Source organism: Tamandua tetradactyla, chromosome 25 (genome assembly GCF_023851605.1).
Source record: "Tamandua tetradactyla isolate mTamTet1 chromosome 25, mTamTet1.pri, whole genome shotgun sequence".
In the NCBI taxonomy this organism is placed as follows: domain Eukaryota; kingdom Metazoa; phylum Chordata; class Mammalia; order Pilosa; family Myrmecophagidae; genus Tamandua; species Tamandua tetradactyla.
Window position 1 is genome coordinate 27378051 of NC_135351.1, and position 24331 is coordinate 27402381.

Consider the following 24331-nt stretch of genomic DNA (forward strand, 5'->3'; position numbering starts at 1 on the left):
ACATTTATAAAGCAATAATAGAACGCTATAAAAAGGAACATTCAGAGAACATGAAAGTACTCTTAGAAATTAAAAATATGATGGCTGGAAAAAGATGAATAGAAGGAAGATATACGTTGAGGAACTCTCCCAGAAAGAAGCATCCATAGAGGAGGTCCTATATCCAGATATTTGGGCTCCAGAAGAAAATAGAAAAATGGAAGGAAATTGTCAAGGAAACAATTCAATACATTTTCCAGAACTGAAAAACAAGTTTCCAGAATAAAAAAAGTTGACCAGATACCGAGCCCAGAGATAAAAAAAGATTTACATCAGGGCACATCATTGGAAATTTTCAGAACACCGAGAACAGAGAAAAGACCCTAAAGCTAGTAAAGAAAGAAACAGGATGACTATTTACAAAAGTCTGGAAATAAAACAGCATCAAACCTCTAAGTGGGCTTTCTGGGTGGGAAGGACAATTGGACAATGCCTTCGAAATCCTAGGAGAAATTATGTCTAACCTGGAGTCGAATGCCTGGCAATATCGATAGTCAATTTTGATTACAGAATAAAAAACATTTTCATATAAGAAAGGTCTCAAAAAACTGTGCCTCCCATGAAGGCTTCCTCAGGAGGCTACTAGAGGGGAGCTCCACATGAACTAAAGTGTAACCAAGAAAAAATATGACATGGAATCCAGGAAGCAGGAAATACAGTACTAGAGAACAAAGAAAGTAATGATGAAGGAAAACACCACTGAAAATCAGATTTAGAGAACAACTTACCAACTTGAGGCAGAAGTTTGGGAGCTTGAAAAAAAGATGAAACTGAGAGATCACTGGATGCATCAAGAGATTAACAGTTCTGCTGAAATTTTCTGTAGTGCACAATCTAATTCAACCTATCTGTATAGCTCATTTGAACTACTGAAATACAGGAAACACAAAATAAGAAAGAGGTCCTATATTCCTGTACAGATTATTGTAATGCCTGGAAACATCCTAGGGTATATTAAGCAGATAATCAAAAAGTACTGGCAAAGTCCTCTGAGGGAGGGGACAAAGACTATGAAACTATTAAACCTTACCATCAGGGAATCTCCTGATACTGTGTCAAGCTTTAGGGATACCCAAATCAATAGGCCATGCCCTTGATCATGAGGCTTACTCTTGTGAAGCTTATGTAGGTAACAGAGAAGCTAAGACTACCTATAGGCATGAGTAAGAGTTACTTCTGGAGGACCTCTTTTGTTGCTCAGATGTGACCTCACTCCCTCTAAGCCCAACTCTGCAAGTGAAAGCATTGCCCTTCCCGCTATGTGGGACATGACATCCAGTGGTGAAAGTCTCCCTGGCAACATGGGAGATGACTCCCAGGGATGAATCCAGGCCTACCGCCATGGGATCAACAACTACATCTTGACCAAAAGTGGGGAAAGAAGTGTAATTAAGTATCAGTGGCAGAGAGAGTTCAAATAGAGTCAAAAGGCTACTCTAGAGGTTGCTCTTATGTAAGCTTCAGGTAGACCTTGCTACCTATCATACCCTGCCAACCCCAAACCAGGACCATTCCAGCCAGTCCTAAAGAACACCTAGGGAAATTTATAAGATTCCACAAGGGTTCCAGGCACTTGAGTAACTTGCCAGAAACCTACAAACTCCAGATGGATCCCTGGTCCAGATAAGTCCTGAAACCTAGCCCAGCCTCACCAGAACATCAGATAGTTCCATCTCTCTACCCCATATTAGTGACAGACCCTTCCAATACCAAAAATTTAGAATTTCCATAGCCCAAACAACCCCAAAGAGAGGTATGGAAAGATCAAAATTGATGGTGGAATTATACATAGAAGATAGGATGTAATAAATGAATACGAATGCTGAATCATTAAATTGATATCTTTTAGTCACCAGTATTTTAGAGCAGCTATAAGTAAAAACCTAAAATTGTGAAATTGTAACCCATGTCAAAGTCTGAATTATGTTCCACAACTAATTGTGCTGCTGCGCTTTGAAATTTTTAGCTTCTTCGTATATATGTTATTTTTCACAAAAAAAAAAGATGGAAAAAAGTCGATTGTGATGATAAAAAAGTATTTAAGCCCTCTAGCCTCCTATATTCTGGAGCAGCTGGAAGGAAAAATATGAGAGGATCATATGGTAGCCCATGACAAACTCTGGGACCTTCCTGTAACCACTTGTTGAAGAGTGCTTCGAAAACTATTGCTTTTTTATTTCTTTGCTTTGTATATATGTTATACTACACAATAAAAAAAAAGAGAGAGAGAGATTAACAGTTCTGGCAGACTTTGGAGATGGCTTAGTAACAGATACACACACACACACAAAAAAAAGAACTAAGCAAACGACAGAAAAAAACTGGGAAGTTATTAACCTAGAGAATAGGAAAAACAGGATTGCAAAAGAAAGTATCTAGAGTACACTATATGATTCAACTAAGAATAATACTTACATAGTGAAAATAATGGAAGGATTAAATATTGACAGCAAAAAAAAGTTTTAAAATTATATTGGGAAGAATGTGCCCTAGGGCAAGCTCAGAGACTCACTGAAGCTGCCCTAACCAAGCAAATACCTGTTCAATACAGGCAAAACTGTTTGTACCCCCTTAAAAAGGAGGATCCCTATGATGAGGAGTGTGAAAAAGCTCTTATTAAATTTGGAAAAAATTTGAATGTGGAAACTAAAAGAATTCAAAAAGAGAGTGGGAATTTGTATGACTAAAATTAAGTTTAGCTTTCACACAAGATGGAGCAGGATGAGAGAAACGGAACTAACTAAAGAAAGGACTAGAAAACGTCACAGACTGGTCCTGCGGGTAGGGAAAGGAGAGGACTTCTGATGGTGCCAAATCCTTATATAGGTCAGAACAAGTTTAAATAAGTAATGTGCCAGGGTCACAGAAATGTAAAGTGTAATCAAAAGTAAGAACCTTTGGTGGGCTGTGTGAATCAGTTAGACTATCCGGGTGGGCTGTAACCTCTGGAGTACCCAATCAGCAGAGAAACAGGAGAGGGACCTGCATGCTAGGCTTAGGGTATAAAATCCATGGCATTCTATCACTTGGCGTGCTAGCCACCACATTTGGTTGAGCGCCCATTCCTGCAAGAATGTGAATAAATTCTTTTCTTCTCAAAAAAAAAAAAAACATATATTGAGGGGAAAAAAGGGGTAAGGCATGTGTACAGGTTTGTGAGCATGTGGCCTTACTGGAGGTGGGGGGTGTTGGTAAGAAAGCGAAATAATTATCTTCCACAGTCATTAGATAGAAAGTTAATAAATAGCATCTACATTTGAAGAATAAAATCAAGAAATAAGCATGCTACCATATTTTATCTAATCTGAGATTCCACCAAGTAAAAGGATCACTATTACTTTTATGTCCCTCAAAGAATAAAAACAATGTCAAGCAAACTCTGACTGCCATCACTTGTAAGAGCCTAAGATCTCAGCTGATAAAATGGATGGCAGGGAGGAAGGTATGGTTCAGAAATATGGTAGCATATTCCATGAGAAAGAGCTTAACTAGTTCAAGTTGGTTACCTCTGGGAATCAAGAATTGGGTATGGGGCTACAGCAGGTGATTGTTATTTTTGTTACAATCTGTGTTGAACTGATTGACTTTTTAAAATATTAACTTCGATTTCAAAGTAAATTTCAAATAAATAAATAAGAAAATAGTATATACTCAACCTCTCCTTAAAAAAAATTAAAAACTCTTCTTTCATTGCCTCAATGTTAATAATGCTGGGTTAAATGTTATTCAATGGTAATTACTTAGGATAAAACAATTCTGCAAGTCTCCTCATTTTAGAGCTCAGAATCAACTAGCCACTGATGGGGAAAAGCTATAAAACACAAAATAATGCAAAAATGCTCTAAAGTTACAGATTTCAACTGTCACCATCTTCCTGCTCTCATCTGTCCAATGGAGCAAAATAATCGCTAATTTGGTTATTTAATAGTATTTATTTGCCTGTGTTTCTGAGATGGTGGATACTCATGCCTGATACATACTCGGGGCAGTTTACTGAATGGAAAGAGCCTCATTTCTTCCCTCCACAGCGTAGAAAAGCATCATTTTCTAAGTGAAGCACAGAGTCACACTGATCAGTGTGCAGGGAACAATAACCAGGGAACAATTAACTCTGGTTAATCAGGCTCTTACTCCACTGCATATTCTTATAAGACCTAAACCCTACCCTAAGAAAGATATTTTTTTTCTGGCCTCCCCAGAACAAATAAAATAAAAGAATGTGAACATAAAAGAATGTGAACCTCCCTCAGTTTCCCCATGGATTTGGAGGTACCCGGGATCTATCATCATTAACCCATCTGACCTTGGGACAGAGCGCTGCCTCTCTTTTAGCTGTCAGCCGTCCACAACGCCCAACGATACACACCCAAACACGCACGCGCACAGGAAGGCACACGCTAGATGATAGCAGTAGAGGCTGTCAGGAACTGCCAAAGGTTTGAAATTTTAACCTACTTGCTGGAAAACAGATTAGGCTGCCACAGCGCCATGGATACTGGCAGAAGACGCAAGACTCCTGGATCTGAGAAAAAGGACTTCAATATTCACAATAATAGCAGCAGCATTTGTGCTTGCTCCCCTAGGACCAATTCTCAAAGACAACGCAAAGAGGGGGCCAGGTGACCCACGCACACAAAGGAAGAACCCAAAGCTTTTAGGGAACACTAAACCATTATAATGGGAAGTAAATCTGCCTGACCTTCATTCCATATAGAAACATGATCTTTATTGTACTGGACAGTCAACAAACCTGGCTTCTGCCCCAGAGCAGGGTTGCCCAATCTCAGCACTATCACACTTGGGGCTAGACAATGCTTTGGTGTGGGAGGCTATCCTGTGTATTGTAAGACATTTTGTAGCATACCTGATCTCTACCCACTAAATTCCATATTATGATAACCAAAAATGTCTCCAGACATTACGAAATGTCTCCCAGGAGGCACAACTCTCAGTTGACAAGGTCTGCTCCAGAGAAGGCCACTGTCTCTGTCTTTCAAGGGTGTTCACTAAATAAACATCCTGAAAAAGATAGTTCAGGCTGGCCACGGCGGCTTAGCGGTAGAGTTCTCGCCTGTCATGCCGGAGACCTGGGTTCGATTTCTGGTGCCTCCCCACGCAAAAAAAAAAATTAAAATAAAAAGACAGTCTGAAACCATGGCAGCCAGTGCCTCTGCTCACAAGATGTGCAGAAACACAAGAGATACGGAGAACTGTCTCCAACAATACTCCATACAAATTTACTTCTAGAACTCAATCTGCTTTCCAAGCATAGATAAATTTCTTGTCCAATCTGCACATAGTATTTGCATGTACCTGCACACACATTTTTCTATGCCCCTATGACTGAAATTACAACTTGAATCATTTAGATGAAGGGAACCAGTTCAAAGACAATTACAAGGTACTGCCTGGGAGTGAGTGGATGTAAGAATTTTTTATAGCTGAGCCACGTAGTATACTATGGCTACATTTCCTTTCTTTTTCCTTCACTGGGTTAATAATTGGCTGTCTTTTTCCACTTAATACTCCCCTAAGATCATGCCTCTGCTTTGAAGATAGATATGAGTTCAAATCCCATTTCCTCTTCTCAGTGAGTAACCTCAGGCAAGTTGTTTTCTTTCTATATATACAGCGAGGTGCTGAGACCTGGATCACAGTGTTGCTGGCACAATTGTGTGAGATAAGTGTCTAGTGCGGTGTGTGGCACTCAACAGGTACTTAGTGAAAGGAAGTCTAATGAAGATCATCATTAGGGCAAATCCACGGGACTTGCTCTTATTATAAAGGAGGTCATGGGTTTTATGCTGATTTCTCCACATTCACACTTGGTGTTTTACAATATTGATAATAGCTACTTAGCTAAAGAAAGCACTAGATCATAAAGAAAACGATTCCAAGACGTACCTTCATTAGCGCCTCATGCCAACCAACTGAGCTAGACAATCCTAACTCTATTACCAAAAGGGCCAAATAAAAAAGGAATTCCAACCTTTGGTTATCTGATTTTATTTTCTTCAAGCTGATAGCAATTTGTTCATATTGCCCAGCTTTTATAGTCTGATTAATTATTCTCTCTTGCACAGTTGCATTTTAATAAGCGAGCACTCTCAAGACAAATAAAAAATCAAGCTCTGCAGACACCTTATCCAAGGCTGTTCAAGTATTATCAGAGATCAATTCCTCCTCCCAGCTCCCTTTCCTGTGATCAATCAAACTTATACTTAAATAAACACCTATCACAGATTACACAACACATTAAATCAGTGATTAACAAGAGTACTCCTTTCGTAATAATGCTAAGAATTTTCTCTTGATATTTGGCATTTTGACTTTGCAAAATAAATTAGTCTTGGTTTCTGAGGCTATTGGTTGTGATATACATGTGATGATTACTCTTCCTTGTCTAAAAATACAATAATTATAGCTTTAAAGTAGACATAAAATTCCATTTTCCCTCAGGAAAAAAATATCTGTAACAGGAGTTCATGAAAAATTGTTAGTTATAGCTAATCCTGGATAATAAATTGGATTTTTCAAATCTATGTGATTTCTGACACATTAGATTTTTCATCAGGGTGGTGATATTGGCAGAAAATGCCTGTGTGATAATCAAGCAGCAATTTCAATGCCTCACTGTTAAGACAAATGCAATTGAGAAGATCATCTATGGAATTTGCTGATAGTGAAATTTACTTTTTGAAAAGGAAATATCACATCATACTCAGAGGACAAGTGGCAATTCTTCATGCCTTCTCTCCATTCCCCTGAGTCTGGATTATGATTACTCGTCCTCCCCTAAATTCCAACTCCACTTAGGATTATAAGAAACTCTGCTAAATTATTTTAAAAACTGTAAGTGACTTCCATTTCTTGCATTTTAACTGGAATTAACACCACTCATTCCCTGTTACAAATACAGATGAGTATGCACACACACACTCATAAAAGTTCATTTTCTACTTGTCTAAGAAAGAAAATCAGTATACACATAGCAAATATTTGAGTTGCATTTACATAAGCAATTCCTTTAGGGAAAACAAATCCCAACCACAACAATTTTAAAGATAATAAAGGAGAGAATACCATGGCATTTTAAAAAAATGTTTTCCTAAATGGATAAGGACTTATTTTCAAGATTAAAATCCCAAGCCCACGTTCTTTTCTGTATCAAACTTTCTCCCTTTATATCTTATACCTAACTCCATCCCATCTTGCTTTTCAAAGTCTTTTATTAAAGGTACCATTTTCCATGATTAAAAAAATAATAGGCAGTCTACATGGCTTTTCTTTCTGGGAACACTAGAAAGAACTGAAGAGTGCTCCACTTTGTTTTGTTTTTAAGGTCGTTCAGCCACATTGCCCCCCAGAGAATTCAGCTAATTCGTGTACAAGATCGGCATGTAGCAGATAGGACAAAACTTAAAAGAAAAACAAGGGTGATTGGCTTAGACATATTTTTCAAAGGCATTACCTGATCGACTGGAATCTCAACCTGAGTATCTTCGTCTTCTTGGACTTCTGCTGCCCCCCGCATTTCAGATCTCTCTGCTCCAGCTTTGAAAATGCCTTCATCTATTATTTGAGACAAACACACAGTGAAAATCAAAATCCAATTGTGACATCTTGTGGTGGTGTTTTGAAATTGCAATCAAATACCTATTGGAGTTGGGTTTTTTGTTTGTTTGTTTGTGTAATGGCCATTTTTGGTTCCCTTTTCATTGGTAGGAGTTTTTGTAGCTCCTCAATTCTTCTACATTTTCATTGGCAAAGATTGAGCAGCCAAAACAAGGGCGGCCCAGCAGGGAAGAGCCCGTGCCAACCTCCTCCTAATCCTTCATCTACTGATGTAATAACAATCCTGGGTAGGTTATGGAGATGGGAAAGATTTCACACCAATGCTCAGTACCCCCTCCTATCCACAAAAGGTAATGATACTTGGTACTTTCAAATAATAGTTTTAGAAATCTTACTTTCCCAAAGAATGCTATGCTCTCCACATAATGTACTGGAATAGTTTTCCCTTCTCAGAGGAATATACTAAATACACTGCAGCAGAATCAGAGAGCTGAATTTCCACATCTCACAAGGATCAGACTATCTTCTCTACTGCAGATCTCCAAAAGGTTTTCATAACCCATGAGTTAAAATTCTTAATTATAAAATGTAATCGAAATCTTGAGGTCTTTAGGTTAAGCTTGCCCATATTCTATGGAAAGCAATGATGACAGTTTTCCATATTTGAAATAATTTCAATGCCTCCCTCAGCCTCCTCTTTCCCAAGCTACATAAGTAATCAAAGAATCACAGAACCATTTGTCATTCTGTCCATTTACTCGCCTAGAGACAAGTTTAATGCTTCAACCATTCTCACAGATGTTTCCTCTGCCCAGTTTTTAAGCATCTCCAGGGACAGACATTTTACCTCCTTCCTTGAAAATCTATTGCACTATTTGAATGCCCTTATAGTCTAGAATATGTTTTTGCCTTTTGCCTTAAAAATCGTGTTTCTCTAATGGCAGCTTGTTCCCAGAGAATAATTGTTCAGCACATTTCACATAACAACAGGTTATGGTGTTAAAGTTATGAAATCACTCTTAATTAAATAGAAAATCTATCTTTATATTTACTGCAGACCGAGTATGTGTGAGGCACAACATGAACCACTGTAATGCCCTGAAGTATGAATAAGATCTACTTTCTTCCCTGATGTTACCTACACCGTAGTGAGGAAACAGAGCAATCCAGAGCCCAGTGAGGTAAGGCGGAGGTAAGGACTATAATAGTTAACGGCTAGAGCAGAGTACGAATATGAGTGGACAAGATGGAGCCAGGAGAATGAGAGAGAGAGAGAGAGAGAGAGAGAGAGAGAGAGAGAGAGAGAGAGAAGGAGGGAACCAAACTCAAGACTTTTTGGTTCTCCCTAGGGAAACTGTTTTTCTTTTTATGTACTCTTCTTGTAACTCTTGACAGGATGTTGGCTTCTCAACTCTTTTTAAAAATCACAGACAACAGAGCTACCCTCAAAGCTGATTATGCATATTAGCTTAATTCGCATGGATTAATTCATTCTGAGGATTATCTACAGCAATCATTTAATCCCAGATGAATTTTCCAATCCTCCAACAAAAAGTCTTTCCATCCAACGATTCCTTCCATTAGTTGACTTCTGTATGTTCATCAATCCAAAGTAATTTTTATTCACTAGAGTTTGCTCAGTTAAAACATTCTACATATGGATGTCAGTTGGAAATATACCCACAGGAGACACTAAAAGAGCATTACCAAATAATGATTTCAGCACCAGCAGCTATTTGGGATTATCTCTACAACTAATCCTCTCCAGAGACATGGCCCGCTCAGCATGTGTGAGCATGATGCCCTAACTCTCTCATGTCTGACAACTGAGAACATGGGTCCAAAATACAATTGCAGCCATATGGAAAGCAAAACAGAGAACACGGCAATGTTCTCACATATGTGAGCCTGGAGTGAATGCTAAGGGTTTTGGTGCACGGGCAACCCCTGAGCTAAGAAAAATACAGCAAAGGGCAACGTAAAATTGGGGGCTAGGAAATTAGGTTACAGCAATTCTGTTCTACATGAGGAAAAGCAAGAGGGAGTAATCCAAATCTATAAAATTGCAGTCAACAGGGATTGTATAAACCATAAAATTCTGGAATCTGGAACTCAATGGAAATAATGGTAGAAGCAATTAAAATAAATTCTGCTTTATACACATAGAGTTCATAACTTAGAGAATTTGGAGAGGCAGAAATAAACTTATTTCAAAAAAGGGTAAGAAAATTTATCAAATATTATCCCCATATGGGCTAAAAGGGGAAGTCAAGTATGTTTGACATTCCTTTCTACCTTCTGAAGTTATCTTAGAAGGCAACAATGACACATTCACAAAATATCCCTTGGGTTGATCTTCAGGACAGAGGCTAGACTGTACTTCTGACCTATGCACATGATGTTTTTGAAAGACAGTTTTGTATCCAAGTGTTACACTTGCTTACAAATAGAATATAAAGAGAAACCTATAGATACTAAAGAAACACTTTCTTAATATTCACATTCAATGAAATGTTTAACTGAACCCAAGCAGAGCTTTTGATGGTCTGAAATCTGTTTTGAAATAAGCATTCTACCCAGAAAGAAAAATAAGATCAATAATAACAAATAAAACTAAACTGAAAGGGCACTGGAATGGAAAATGGCAACCATAAGACTATAAAGAGGAAAGAGACAAATCAACAAAACTCAACATTGGGTACAGTGACACAAATAGAGAATTTGAAGACAGAAATGTTTGCCCGAGGTGCAGGGGTTGGGGGTGTTCGGATCATCAGTGAACTGAGAGATATGCATTTCTTTAGAAGTCAGAGAGAAATGTATAGGAATAAAGGAGGACAAAAAAAGGGGAAGAACAGCAGGAAAGTTTCTTTATAATGGAGAGAAGCCAAATAAGATTTTAATTTATATTATAAATTTTATATAAAATTAAGGTAATAAGAATTTTCAAAGAAAAATAGTATTTTTAAAGTAACATTTTTCTGATTATAAATTAACACATAAGTTTTTTAGAAAATTTGGAAAACAAAGAAAATAAACATCCTTCTAATCCCAAATCCCAGAGATAACTCCTTCTAATATCATTTACCTCTCTCCAGATCACTCGTACACTCTCTTCCTCTCTCCCCCCCTTCCCTCTTTCTCATACACATATATACATACACACGTATACACACACCCTCTCACACACACAAACACATTTTCATAAAACTGAGATCTTACTGTATGTACAACTTTTAAAGACTCTTCCCTTTAAAGTCATGGCATGAGCATTTCCAATGTCATGAATGTTATTTGAAAACAACAAATGGCTACATGGGAACGTAATTAATAGATGATAGTAAATAGCGAAAAAATAGGAGTTTTAAAATGAGTCAGGTAGATTTTATTGATAAGTAAATATGTATTAAGGCCTACTATATAAATGATGCTCTGGGAAATACGGAGTGGTTGCTCTTTAAGGGCTTAATAATTGTCCCCGAAGATGTCCACATCTTAATCCCCAGAAGCTGGGAATATTTTACATTGCATGGCAAAGGGGAATGCAGGTCGCAAATGGAATAAGGCTGCTAGTCTGCTCATGCCGAGATGGGTGGGGGCGCTTGGATTATTTGAGTGGGCCCAGTGCAATCACAACGGCCCTTAGTGAAAGAGAGAGGCAGGACAGTCAGCGTCAGTGATGCAATGTGAGGAAGATTAGATTGGCCACTGTTGGTTTTGAAGATGGAAGGAGCCATGAGCCAAGGAATGTGAGCAGCCTAGAAAAAAAAGCTAGAAAAGGCACGGGCATAGATTCTTCCCTGAACTCTCCAGAAGGAACACAGCCCTGTCAGCATTTTGATGTTAGCTCAGTGAGACCCATTTCAGACCTCTGACCTCCAAAAACCATAGGATAATAAATCTGTATTGTTTACAGCCACCACACTTGCAGTAATTTGTTACAGCAGCAACAGGAAACCAATACATCATTATCCAAAAATTATCCTCTAGAGAGAACTTCAGGATAGGAGCCCCTGCAGATCCCTTTCCTGACCCCTGCAGATACCTGCCAGGCCAGGGCACCATCCACTCCTTCTGCGACTGAGGCAGGGGCCAGAAAATGCTGCCATGAGCCCTCTGCCTTCTGTTTTTCTTCCCTATTATCTCTCTTCTCCACTCTCCACCCCAAGGTACCCATATGTGTGCCCAAAGAAAATGGATTTGAAATTTTTTGTTTTCCCCTTTCCTAAAATTTTTGCAATGAAAGCCAGCTGCTAACAAACAAAACAGCAAGGATACATTTGATACACAATACTGCTCACATTTAATTACTCTATTAAGGATCAAATTCAATGCTTAGATGCACACTATACCCAAATTCAGTGCTAATCTTTTTTCTTTGAATCATGACTAGACATTTTACTGTATATTACACAGTTAAGCAATAACAATCTACCAAAAATAAAAATGCTCCTCAATTATTTTTCACTTATTCTTATGAATTTTATTCCCTAAAAAATGAAAGCAGACCTGCTAAAGTAAAGCAGTCATATCATCAATGTAATGTTCATAATAGATATGAATCTGTTTGCCCTATAGGGACATGAAACAAATGCTAGTATGTAACCTTTCTGCATCTAAAACAGCTGAAATGAAAGCATTTCCTACTTTCTATGCATCATTTAAGCTACGTGACACGACAATGCCTTTATAATCTCAAATAAGAAATTACCCAATAATAAGTGAATATGCATTCAAGTAATTGTTGGGAATCAGTACTTAAACCCATCGATCTTTCTTAAAGTGTACCTTCTCACTAGAATTATTAAAAATTATTTTAAAAACAGCACAGTAAGCCATATTTTGATGTGTTTAAGGTTTGAAACTGAAACTTAGCAGGATAATTAAGAAAAAAATAACAACGCACAATCTGAATATTTCATGGAAAACTTAGATATCTATTAACTGGAAACTGTCGACAAGTAGGAAAGTTTAACGTGACCATCAGCATTTTGCTATGATTTACTTCTGAGACTACCTCATAAAAATGTTAATTCAGAATGACAATGACATTTTTTAGTTACCTCATTAAATCCAGTAGATTACTAAGAAAAAATGCAGGGAACAAGTAGTTTATGGCTTTGAGTATTCTAGAATATTCTAAGAAGAAAAAATATAGATCTAGTTACTGTACAAGGTAAATCATCCACTCATTATATGGATCATATCAGTCACCAGAGGCAGAATTAAAATTAAAATTGGTAGGAAGATGATATAAAAAAACGATTTTCATTAGCTTAATATTAATGTGGTCTATGCTCATATATGAAAACATATTGGAATTCTAATATAACTCTTCATAGATATAGATTTTTGCAAAACAACATTTCATTGAAAATTAAAGAAAGCACTTCCAAAAGTTGACCTGGTACAAAGCAGTCTTTATGAAGTTTAGCAAGCAGAGAGGAAGAACAAATTCACATGTAATAAAAAATCCCTTACGAAAGGATATTAGCCACCCCAACCTTGATCCTTGTTACAACTTATATATTACCAGTAGGAAGAATGAAACACTAATAAAATGACAGTTAACACTCTGAGTGCATCTAATTTATTTCAATGATACAACCCAAATATTCTTTAATCACTAATTTTCATCTGTTTTCATGATGTCCCATACACTCAAATGGAAATGCTACAGCATCAAGACTATAGCAGGAGATAATTTTCTTTGGTAATTTATATTACCTGAAAATAATGTGATCTTTACACTTAACTACAGTTTGCAGTATTTGGCTTCTTTCTAGTCCCTCACGCCTACTCCAGGGTATTAAATACCATCTGTTATGCATTTGATATATAAATTTAACTATTAACTCTTTGAATAGAATTGTTTTCAGCCACTATGGATATTTTACATCATCTTTAAATGGGTGTAACAAAATTTTCTAAATGTATATGGAAAGCAAAAGTGGGATTATTATCGTTGGTTTCCTCAGATCATGGGTAATTTTGTTCTTATCCCGACATTTTCATTTTATTCTTTTTATACACAGACGTTTTAGATTTTCATCAAAATTAGAAATATTCAGAGTACAAACAGTAAAGCACATATCTGTAATATGTATAATCCATGACTCTTACTTATTTCGTAACCTATATATATCTTGATATAATACCTAAAGTCTAAACGTGATATGTAAGAGTGAGAATAATAAAGTGCCTCTGAGTAGGTTTACCTAAACCAACAAATACATACAGCTTTACCTTTATATTCCTATTTTTGCATCCTTATAAAAATTACTCTGCAAATTAGTCTTAGTTCATCAATATAACTGAATTGTTCCTGTTTCCAACCCCAGTGAATTGAAGTTACTTAAAAGTGACCTAAATTTAAGATTTCAGTTCTGAATTTTAGCTGGTCCAACAACCTCCAAATTTCCTTGCACATTCCATTTCTATGAAAGAGCTAGCACCAAGGATGAGCCTGGTCCTGGCACTGTGGTACTGACAATACCTGCCTGACCAAATGAGGGAAAAGAATGGTTAAAAAAAATAAGGTTATCAGTGGCTGAGAGAGTTCAGAGTCAAGAGGCTATCCTGGAGGCTACTCTTACACAAGCTTCAGCTAGATATTCCTATTTACCATGGTTTACTAAACTCCAACCAAAATCATTCCTTCCAACCCTAACAAACACCTAGGGCTCTGAGATTCTACAAAAATGTCATGCACTACGAGTACTTTCCAAAAATCTACAACCTCTAGATGGGTTTCTAGGCCAGATAAATCCTGAAACCCAGAGGGACCAGCCTCTCCAGGACATCAACTAGTTCCATCCGCAATCCCATATTATTGACGGCCCTTTCCAATGCGAAAAAGTTAGAATGAGCACAGTCCAGATGCCCCTAAAGACTGGGAAAAGAAACAAAGGAGGAGGAAGAGTTAGAGAAAAAAGGGTTTAACAAATGACTATGACTGCTGAATCATTATATTGATATTTCTTTTAGTCACCAGTGTCTGGGAGGAGCTAGAAGGAAAAACCTAAAATTGTGGAACTGTAACCCACACCAAACTCTGAAATGTGTTCTATAACTCTAGTTGCGGTGTACTTGGAAAATTATTGCTTTTTCATGTATATATTTCATAATTTAAAAAAACTAGGAAAAAAGAGCTAGCGATACTTTATTTCTCTTCTCTAGAAAATTCATCATAGTAACAAATGGAGCACTTGCATATAACAGAAATACACAATGCTCTTTTTAAAATCCTCAGGTTTTTGTTTGTTCACTTGTCATGCAAGCATTTACTGAGTCTCCTCCTGCTGAGGCATGTCAAATCATAAAACGATGAACAAGGCAATGACCTCAAGATGCTTCTTATTTACTGAGGAAGTGCAGTAATTTGAAGCTGTAGGTACCTAAGAAAAGATCATGGTCTTTTAATCCATTCCTATGGGTGCAGACCTATAATTGGTGGGAACTTTTAATTAGGTTATTTCAATTGAGATATGATCCATCTCATTCAAGATGGGTTTTAATTCTCTTACTGGGAGTCCTTTATAAGAGGATAAAAGACAGAAACATACATACACACATGCACACACACCAGAGGAGCTGAGAGGGGACGCACAGAAAATAGAGAGGAAGCCACTAAAGCCAGAAGCTTAAAGAAGTACCCAGGAGAGAAGGATCTGCAGATGTTGCCATGTGACAAAAGAACTTGGATCGCCGCTGGTAGCCAGTCTTTAGGAAGAAGATATCATGTTGTTGATGTCTTAAATTGGACATTTTTCATGCCTCAGAACTGTAAAACTTGTAAGTTAATAAATCCCTATTGTAAAAACCAACCCATTTCTGGTATATTGCCTTTTGTCAGCCTTACCAAAACAAAACAGGGTGTTAAATGGAAAAGTCGGCAGCACAGAATGAGCTGTTAGGGAATGCATAGAAGTGGGAAATAGGAATTGTGGATGGAAGAGAAGGCAGTCAAAGAAGGCTTCCAAGGGAAGGAAGCTGCACATCGAGGCATGAGTAGAATTAGCTAGTGAAGAATGAGAAAGGACATTCTGGCAAAAAAAAAAAAAAAGATGGGCACATGAAAAGTCTTGGAGGCTTCAGGATGCTTGGTGTGGCCCAGGAACTGGAGACAGATCTGCACAACTACAGCTGGATATGAGGCTGGCAGGTGCAAAGGGTACTGATTCAGAAACCTTGTCTGATCTGACCAAGAACATGAACTTGATCCTGAAGATGATGGAAAGTAACTAAAGGACTTGAAGCAGGGTGTGGGACCCACCTGGCTGGGGGAGTTTATCCTGGAAATAAGGCTGGCTGGGCAGCTAGGGGCAAGGACAGCTGGCAAGGTGTGTGTGGGGAGGGAAGAGTAGATGCCTTGCTAAAAGTATAACTCCATTTTGCTTGGTGGTAAATCTTCTATCTCAAAATAAAATAAAAGTTAACAGTATACTCAGTTTAGCACATTTTCTTTGGCTATGCAGAAAGTTTATAATTGAAGGAACTGCTGGCTTTAAATTCCAGCTGAAAACAATTTTTTCATAAAAAAATTTTCTGTACAGTATCTACCATGCTCTAATCTTTATTTAAAATAGCCTGAGATAAGGCCATTTATATAATTCAATTCAGCCCCATTTTAAGATGATCATCTAACCACAAATATGTCCATATATCAGCAAATGATATAGACATTTAGATATGAAATATTTCAATTTAGTACCAAATTTGAGAGACCAGTTAAACCTGAAATGCAAAGCATCAATGGGAAAAGAGATCTCAACGTTCTCAATTAATGTCAGAAAATATGCAAATGAGTTATGAAATAGTATTGTTTATTATGAAACCATCAAGGAAGAAAGTTCAAAGACGATCAAAGCAAATCAACCAGCATTTTTCCCATTTTGATGTATTGCTCTAACAGGCATCTACCTGTTAGAGTAGCACCAGAGTCTATGCTCTTTCCATTTAGTGTTATAAATTATGGATTTGGTTTATAGCTACAACAAAAATGTGTATATATTTAGCAAAGACAGAGAACATTCTCCTCTGGCTTTTTCACCTATCATGAGAGTTGATTATCTAATATTATTTAATAATTTCATTTCAAAAGTTCAAGTTCAAGGAATGAAACTTTTCTGATATCATTGCTAGTTTCTTAAATGATAGTTGAAAAATACTAATTATCCACTTGTTTTAATCTTGTGGGAAGGGACAGAAATAAAGTAATCTTTCATTCGATTTCTCATTAAACTATAATTGTTTAAATATTTCCATTGTATCAAACATGACATAAATTAACTTTTGTTCAGTTAATATAAAATTTCACCTATTTCCAGATGAGATAAAACACACATATTGGTAAACCTAAGGAAATATTTTAGCATAAATGGAAATGCTGATGTGGGTCAAAAAGCATTTCTATGGCATTTACCAAGAACAACACATAAATTAATAATAATAGTAATATTAATAATGATGATCAGCTAACACTTATTGGATGTTCATTATATGATGAACATCTTTCTAAGCATGTATTACATGTATTAACTCACTTAATCCCCATAATTACTTTATGAAGTAATTACTATTATTATCTACATTTTGCATATGAAAAACAGAACTTATATAAACTCTCAGGTTCATAGGGAACCACAATTCAGATATAGCAATCTGAGTCCTGAGTCCATGCTTTTAACTTTATCAGTGTTATTTTTACCAATGGATTGTGGCCTCCATTTAACAGGTCGCCACTAGTGTTTTTCAAATGAAATCATAAAAAACAGAATGTCGCACCAGGGCGGGCTTCATGGGCATGCAACCTGCGCTGTTACACAGGGCCCCGCTCTCAGAAGGACCATAGGTTTGGGTTAGTGCTCTGCTGCTGCCACCTCGAAATTCTTAATTTTACCTTTGATATTTTTTCAAGTGAAGTCTAACAGGACAATGAATCATGTGCATGAGAGAGATAGAAGCAATATGCATGCCATCAATTCCTTGCCGCCCCTTTTGCATGTTAGTATTTATGATGCCCCATGAGTACAAAATTCTGTGAATCCATAATGCATGGGAGCCCAGAGAGACTCTGAGTGAGAATAAGGTGAACATATTACATCTGCATCTGAGTAACAAGCAAGGACAGTGATGGCCTCTAGAGACTACACTTTCCATTGGAACCAGAACTTGTTCTGAAGGAAGGAAGAAGACAACAAATGGCATTCTACGAAACCCAAATGGCCAAGGAATCCTATCTTAAGATGAAAATGATGAAATAGAAGGAAAGAGGAAGATAGGACAACCTGTAGTTTCTTTTCTTTTCAGGCTTTCCTTACTCATCAGTAAGCTGAAAATAAAGAGTGTTGTTACAAAGTGTGCACATCAAGAAGTGAAATAAAAACGGTTGAGTTAGCAATCTTGGGGCTCACCCCTGTGAAGCTTATTCCTGCAAAGGAGAGGCTAAGCCGAAGAATCATCCCCCATAGAGCCTCTTTTGTTACTCAGATGTGACTTCTCTCTCTAAACTAACTTAGCATGTGAACTCACTGCCTCCCCGCTATATGGGACATGACTCCCAAGGGCATAATTCTCCCTGGCAATGTAGGACATGACTCCTTGGGATGAGCCGGGACCGGCATCATGGAAATGAGAAAGACTTCTTGACCAAAAGGGGGAAAACAGAGATAAGACAAAATAAATTTTAGCGGCTGAGAGATTTCAGAGTTGGGAGGTTATCCAGGAGGTTATTCTTATGCTTTATATAGATATCCCTTTTTAGTTCATGGAATATTGTAGCAGCCAAAGGGAAGTACCTGAAACTATTAAACTGTTCCAGTACACTTGATTCTTGAAGATGATTGTATAACTATATAGCTTTTACAATGTGACTGTGTGGTTGTGAAAACTTTGTGTCTGACGCTTATTTTATCCAGGGTATGGACAGATGAGTAAAAAAAAAAAAAAATAGTGAGGATAAAAAATAAGTAAATAATAGGGGGCTATGCTGGTTTGAAAGGATACATGTCCCCTATAAATCCATGTTTTAACCTAAACCCCATTTCATAAAGGCAGAATAATCCCTATTCAATACTGTACGTTTGGAACTGTAATCTGACCATCTCCCTGGAGATGTGATTTAATCAAGAGATTTGCTAAACTGGATTAGGTGACAATATGTCTCCACCCATTTGGGTGGGTCTTGGTAAGTTTCTGGAGTCCTATAAAAGAGGAAACATTTTGGAGAATGAAGGGATTAGAGAGAGCAGAGAATGCTGCAGCACCATTAAGCAAAGAGTCCATCAGCCAGTGCTTTGGAGATGAAGAAGGAAGATGCCTCCAGGGGAGCTTCATAAAACAGGAAGCCAGGAGAGACAGCTGGCAGATGATGCTGTGCTTGCCATATGCCATTCCACTTGAGAAAGAAACTATAACTGTGTTCACCATGTGCCTTCTCGGATGAGAGAGAGACCCTGAACTTCATTGGCCTTCTTGAACCAAGGTGTCTTTCCCTGGATACCTCTGATTGGACATTTCTATAGACTTATTTTAATTGGAACATTTTCTCGGCCTTAGAATTGTAAACTAGCAACTCATTAAATTTCCCTTTTTAAAAGCCATTTCATTTCTGGTATATTGCATTCTGGCAGCTGGTAAACTAGAACAGGGGCTAGAATGTTCTAGAAATGATCATGATGAGGAATAAACAACTATGTGATGATATTGTGAGCCACTGATTGTATGAAATGGTTGGACTGTACACGTGTGGATGTTTCTCAACAAAAATATTTAAAAAAAAAAAGAAGAAAAGAAAAAATAGTTGAGTTAGGCTTGTGTGGCATTTCCACTTTTCTAGTGAGAATGAAAAACATGCATGTTCAAGCTATGAAATGTGAATTATGTAACTTCAGTGATTCCACATGAGTCAAATGTGCTTATATTTTGCATTTTAAACCAGCATTGCACAATATAAAGATAAATGGTCAAATTCATGCTAACAATTTGAATTTATAATTTAACTTTTCTTTTCTTAGGATATCATTAAATAGCAAATTAAAAACATCATAAGTCTAGAGAGACCATGGAAGAAAGAAAAAAGCTTTATACTATAGTACCTTTAACAGCACGCTTTTTCTTTTTTTGCATAAGCAGCCCCACATTTTCATTTTGCACTGGATCCTACAAATTATACAGTTGACCCCATGCAGCAAACACTGTAAGATTTTTATCTCACGAAACAAACATACATAGCGTTTGTGGGTGTACTGGAATATGAGGTAATTTTTTTTCCTACTATGGGTCATAATCAGAAAGTTTAAAAATGACTATACTACACAGGAGAAAACAAAAAGCATAAAACACTCTCTACTCACCACCTGGAATATAATCCATTTAAGAGGACAACAGGGTTACCTGAATTCCAGCTCCCTATAATGTTCTGTATTCTGCCTAAATGCTTCTGCCCGGCTTCTAAGATCATCACAGTTTGGCGTAATTTCACCTTTCCAACAACATATCCCACTCCTCTGCAGCTGACCCCTCAGCTCCAGGGCCAACCATGATTGCTGCTCATATCCTGTGCTCACCCCCCACCTCTGCCCTGGCCCTCAAGCACCCCTGCTCCTTCTCACCTCTGCCCCTCGCTTTACGCAATGCCCCATGGCCACAGGCCTATCCACTTTCCCCCAGCCTTTGAGACTCTGCTCAAGGGCTACCTCCCAGGAGTCTGTCACTTCTCTGAAATTTTTATACTTACTCTCTCTACCCTAAAGAGTACCCCACCAATTTAGATATTGATAAAGACAATTTAGATATTGATTGATTGGTAGACAGACAGACAGACAGATAAATAGAGAGTGTTTCATACTCACTTCTCCCAAAGTCCATGACGTTCAAAATGGTTAGACTGCACACAGCACTCACTACGGAGCTAGCAGAGGGAAAAGGGACCCGGGTCTCTGAGTGCCTGCTGTGTGCTGAGCACTTCCCTCACAATTGCCCTGTGAGGTCGGTATTATGATCCTACTTATGCAAGAGGAACTTAAGGCTCAAATAACTTGCCCAAGAGGCCCAAACTTCTCCCACCATGAACCTCCAAAAGTTTCTGTCCATCATCTATAGACCCTCTGAAGAAGCAGCTCTGTTATTAAGATGTCAGACTACAAATTACACCAATTTGAGTCAAGGTTTTACGAGTTATGGGGAGAAATATATTACTTTTGAATTTTCAAGCAGCGTTGTAAGTTATGGCAAGAAGCATATTCAAAAGTTAAAAGTGGAATTGACAGACCTGTGTCGGATATGGACAAGAATGTGGAGAAAGAGGAGTCGTTTTGAGCTCATTTTGGAGAAACAAATGAGAAAAACTAGACAGTGATAGCATCCTTTTAAAATGAATAAAAATTTTAGGGCAAAGTAAGAAATTAAACTTTGGATGAACAAGAGAGAACAGAGAGCTACCAATTAAGGAAAAAAACTAGCAACTCAGGCATAGAACACAAGCCATGATTTTAAGTTTGATGTGTGCCTTACAGGGAGCTGTAGAAAGAAAAAAATGTTTCATTTGTTTTTTGCTTAATGGAAGGAAAGTCAAGAACTCTGTGTGCTTTTCTTAAGAAATTTTAACCTATTATTGGATCTTCTAACCATCTTTCAGGATAATTTTTCTTCCAGGTGAAGTAAAACTATATTTTTTGCGAATTAGGGTTTAGCTGTTGGAGTCCTTCCACAAAAGGTATAATTGCCAAAATAACCATGGGTTTAACACCTGATTATATCAGAAACCCCAGTGGAAATGAAAATGTAAATGTGGGATATGAGTGTAGCATGCACTAATACACAGTATGAGAACATCCATAACAATTTTATTCTTAGTGCAACACTGAAAAATAAGAGATTTAATTTCAGGGTAAAGAAATTCTGAAAAAACATCTGTTTTCTGCAAGTGTTCCTAAAGATTATATATACTCCTTTTCATTGAAAGAAGAGTTAAAAATAAGGACAGAATAGCAAATTTAGCTACAGATATAATAACCGCATGTCCATAAGGTAGTAGAACCAGAAAACAAAATAAAAACAATAAAAAACTTGAATATCTCTTTAAACAGTGAAGTCACAAAGTTCTCTATCATAATCAAAGTCATTTTTATTCCCAACCTTTTAGCTTATTTAAATGCACTTTCCTCTTTTGAGCAAAAGCTAGATTTTTATTTAAAAAAACTGATTAAAGTGTATATTTCCATATGAGCCTATGTCTAGTCAAACATTATTTACTCCGTTGCAAAAAGTCAGCAGTCAAATGAATTAGCACACACTAATGAATTTCACAGCTGGGTTTAAATGGAATCTGACAAACCTCTAACAGGAAACTTTTGGAAAACACTTTTAAGGGAAGAGGGAGCTCAAGAAATCATTGAAACTGTGTCTAACTGAATTAACTTCATTATGAATCCTATTCTAAGAATATTCACACAGTTCAATTTTACATTTAAATGTACCATACATTGTTCTTAAATACATTTTAAGCTGGACATTTTTAAACCAGATGATGAAACTATATGCAATGTTCTAGCCTGGTTACAAAGGGAGCAAAGGACAGTTTGCCTTTCTGTACACGGATGAAGCACAGCTAACTCTCTAACATACACAGAGTGCCCCATTTCTCCTGCTCGGCATGGTGATCACAGACCCGACATTTGTTTATCAAGCATCTTCTCTCCCTTTCCTAATTTACCTATTTTGCAAGACTATTTTGCAGGCTGCAACAATTTTACCTTAACTTGGAAAGGATTTTGAGTTGTCAGAGATGGTTTACACTGGCAAATGAAAAACTACTTGAACAAATGCATAAATAGCAGATGGCCCGCAAAATAAAGTTCTACATTTAAAAAATAATCCATGTAAATGTTTTGCGCATCTGACTTATTCCTTGAACTTATTAGCTTTTAAAAACTAAGCCATGGGTGGTACAACCGTGGCTCAGTGTCAAGAACTCTCACCTGCCAAGTAGGTTCGATTCCCAGAGAATGCCCATGCAAAAAAATAAAATAAATAAAAAATAAATAAGCCATAAGTTGTAACAATTGTGCCAACCAGGCTCCTTACATATTGTGTGTCTGAAGATTTGCAGATTTGCAGCCAGGAATATAGGCTATACTTGCCTGTGTAATCATCCAAGTCGCATTTACAAAGAAAAGTAAAACTGCCAGAGTGACAAAGTGGTGAAAACTACTATTCATCTGAAAGAATTTAAGAGTGAAAACTGTCCTTAAATCTCGCTATACCAGGCTTTCCCACCAGTGAGATTCAGAAGTGAGAAGTTGCTTTTTTCTAATGCACTAATTGACCATGACTTCATCCTTGACCATCCTCTTAACACAGGATTGAGACAATCCAAACCATCTGCAGCTGCCCAATCAGAACCAGATTCCCACCCACCCTCTCATGAAAGAAAAAGAAAAAGAGTTCAAGGTTTCTCACTGAAACACACAGCACAGAACTGGAATCACTTCATTTCCCTGGGAATAGTCTCTGTGCCCAGCTTGCATTTTATAAGCATTTCCATTTGTTCAATTGTTCATTGTCTAAGTGCCAACTCTGTACCACCCATGGCTGCTGCTCTTTAGGTGCTGAGGATACAAAGAATAAGACTGAGACCTTGCCCTCCAGGGGATTGGTTATATATTCATATCGGTGCACTAAATCTTCTAGTGGCCTGATGGACATCTGCTTGGTGTACAACAGTGCACAAAGGGTGCAATGATTAAATATCCAAGGAGAAGGTCATGAGAGGTGCTGCTGCTTAAGCTGGTGTGAATGAAAGGACAACATGATCAAGGTTCTGAAGGTTATAGAGCCCACTTGGGCAGGTTCAACAGAGGCACGGCAAAGGGTATCTTATGGGGGAAGCCCTGGGACGGAGGTGTGGGGGTGGTCTGTGAGAAGGCCTGCAGGATGGGCTGGGGCCAGGAGGTGGAAGATGCTTACTGAGCCAAGTGAAAACACTTGGTCTCCGTCCTGCAATGTGGAAGCTCTGACAAGGTTTTAAGCAGAGGAGGAAGATGGCTGAGAATCGAGTTTTAGGAAGACCGCTCTGGAAGCAGTTTTGATTTGAACTGTCCTGGGAGAAAGTGGGAGGCAGAAGAGGCATGGAAATGACTTGGTGTGTTAGCTTGAGAAGTCAAGGGAGAAACCCTTAGACCTTAAGAGCTACAGGAAGGTGGAATAAGAGGGTTATGAAGAAGGCAGAGAAGACACACTGAGAGGCATAGGAGGACAACCAAAAGTGGACTATCAAAGTTATCAAAATAAAGATAATTCTTTGAGAAAAAAACAGCAATCCGGAGAGTTAAATAACACTTTCTTTATTTCAAAACTGTGTCACTTTGTTCTAGGCACTTTACATATTAACAGTCATAGAGGTGTGGTGCTAAAAATACTACCACTGCTATTATCTCATTTTATAACTGAGGAAGCAAAGGCAGAGATAATTTAAGTACCTTGTCTAAGATTACACAAGTAGTACATAAGAGAGGCACTTACACAGACAACGAGATCAAGTTAGATGAAATGTAAAGACATCATTGGACTTAACCTTTGGGAGGTCAAGGCCAGCACACAGTCATTAGAAAGCTAAGAACTGAAAATTGATTTGAACATGCTGAAGCGTGAATTGTAAATGAACAAGAGAGGTATCAAGGGTAAAGAATTATTTCATAAAAGTCAATAAAACTGG

The 24331-nt window shown here is 37.6% G+C and overlaps 1 protein-coding gene across 2 annotated transcripts in view; it reads right to left on the reverse strand.

Annotated features, from left to right (window-relative positions):
- The window catches only part of DCDC2 (doublecortin domain containing 2), a 191695-nt gene that overhangs the window by 20079 nt on the left and 147285 nt on the right, over positions 1 to 24331 (reverse strand). For both annotated transcript variants that reach the window (XM_077143745.1, XM_077143744.1), the window contains one exon: positions 7511 to 7611. In XM_077143745.1, the coding sequence (XP_076999860.1) occupies positions 7511 to 7611 (101 nt within the window). The remainder of the gene's footprint in view (positions 1 to 7510; positions 7612 to 24331) is intronic.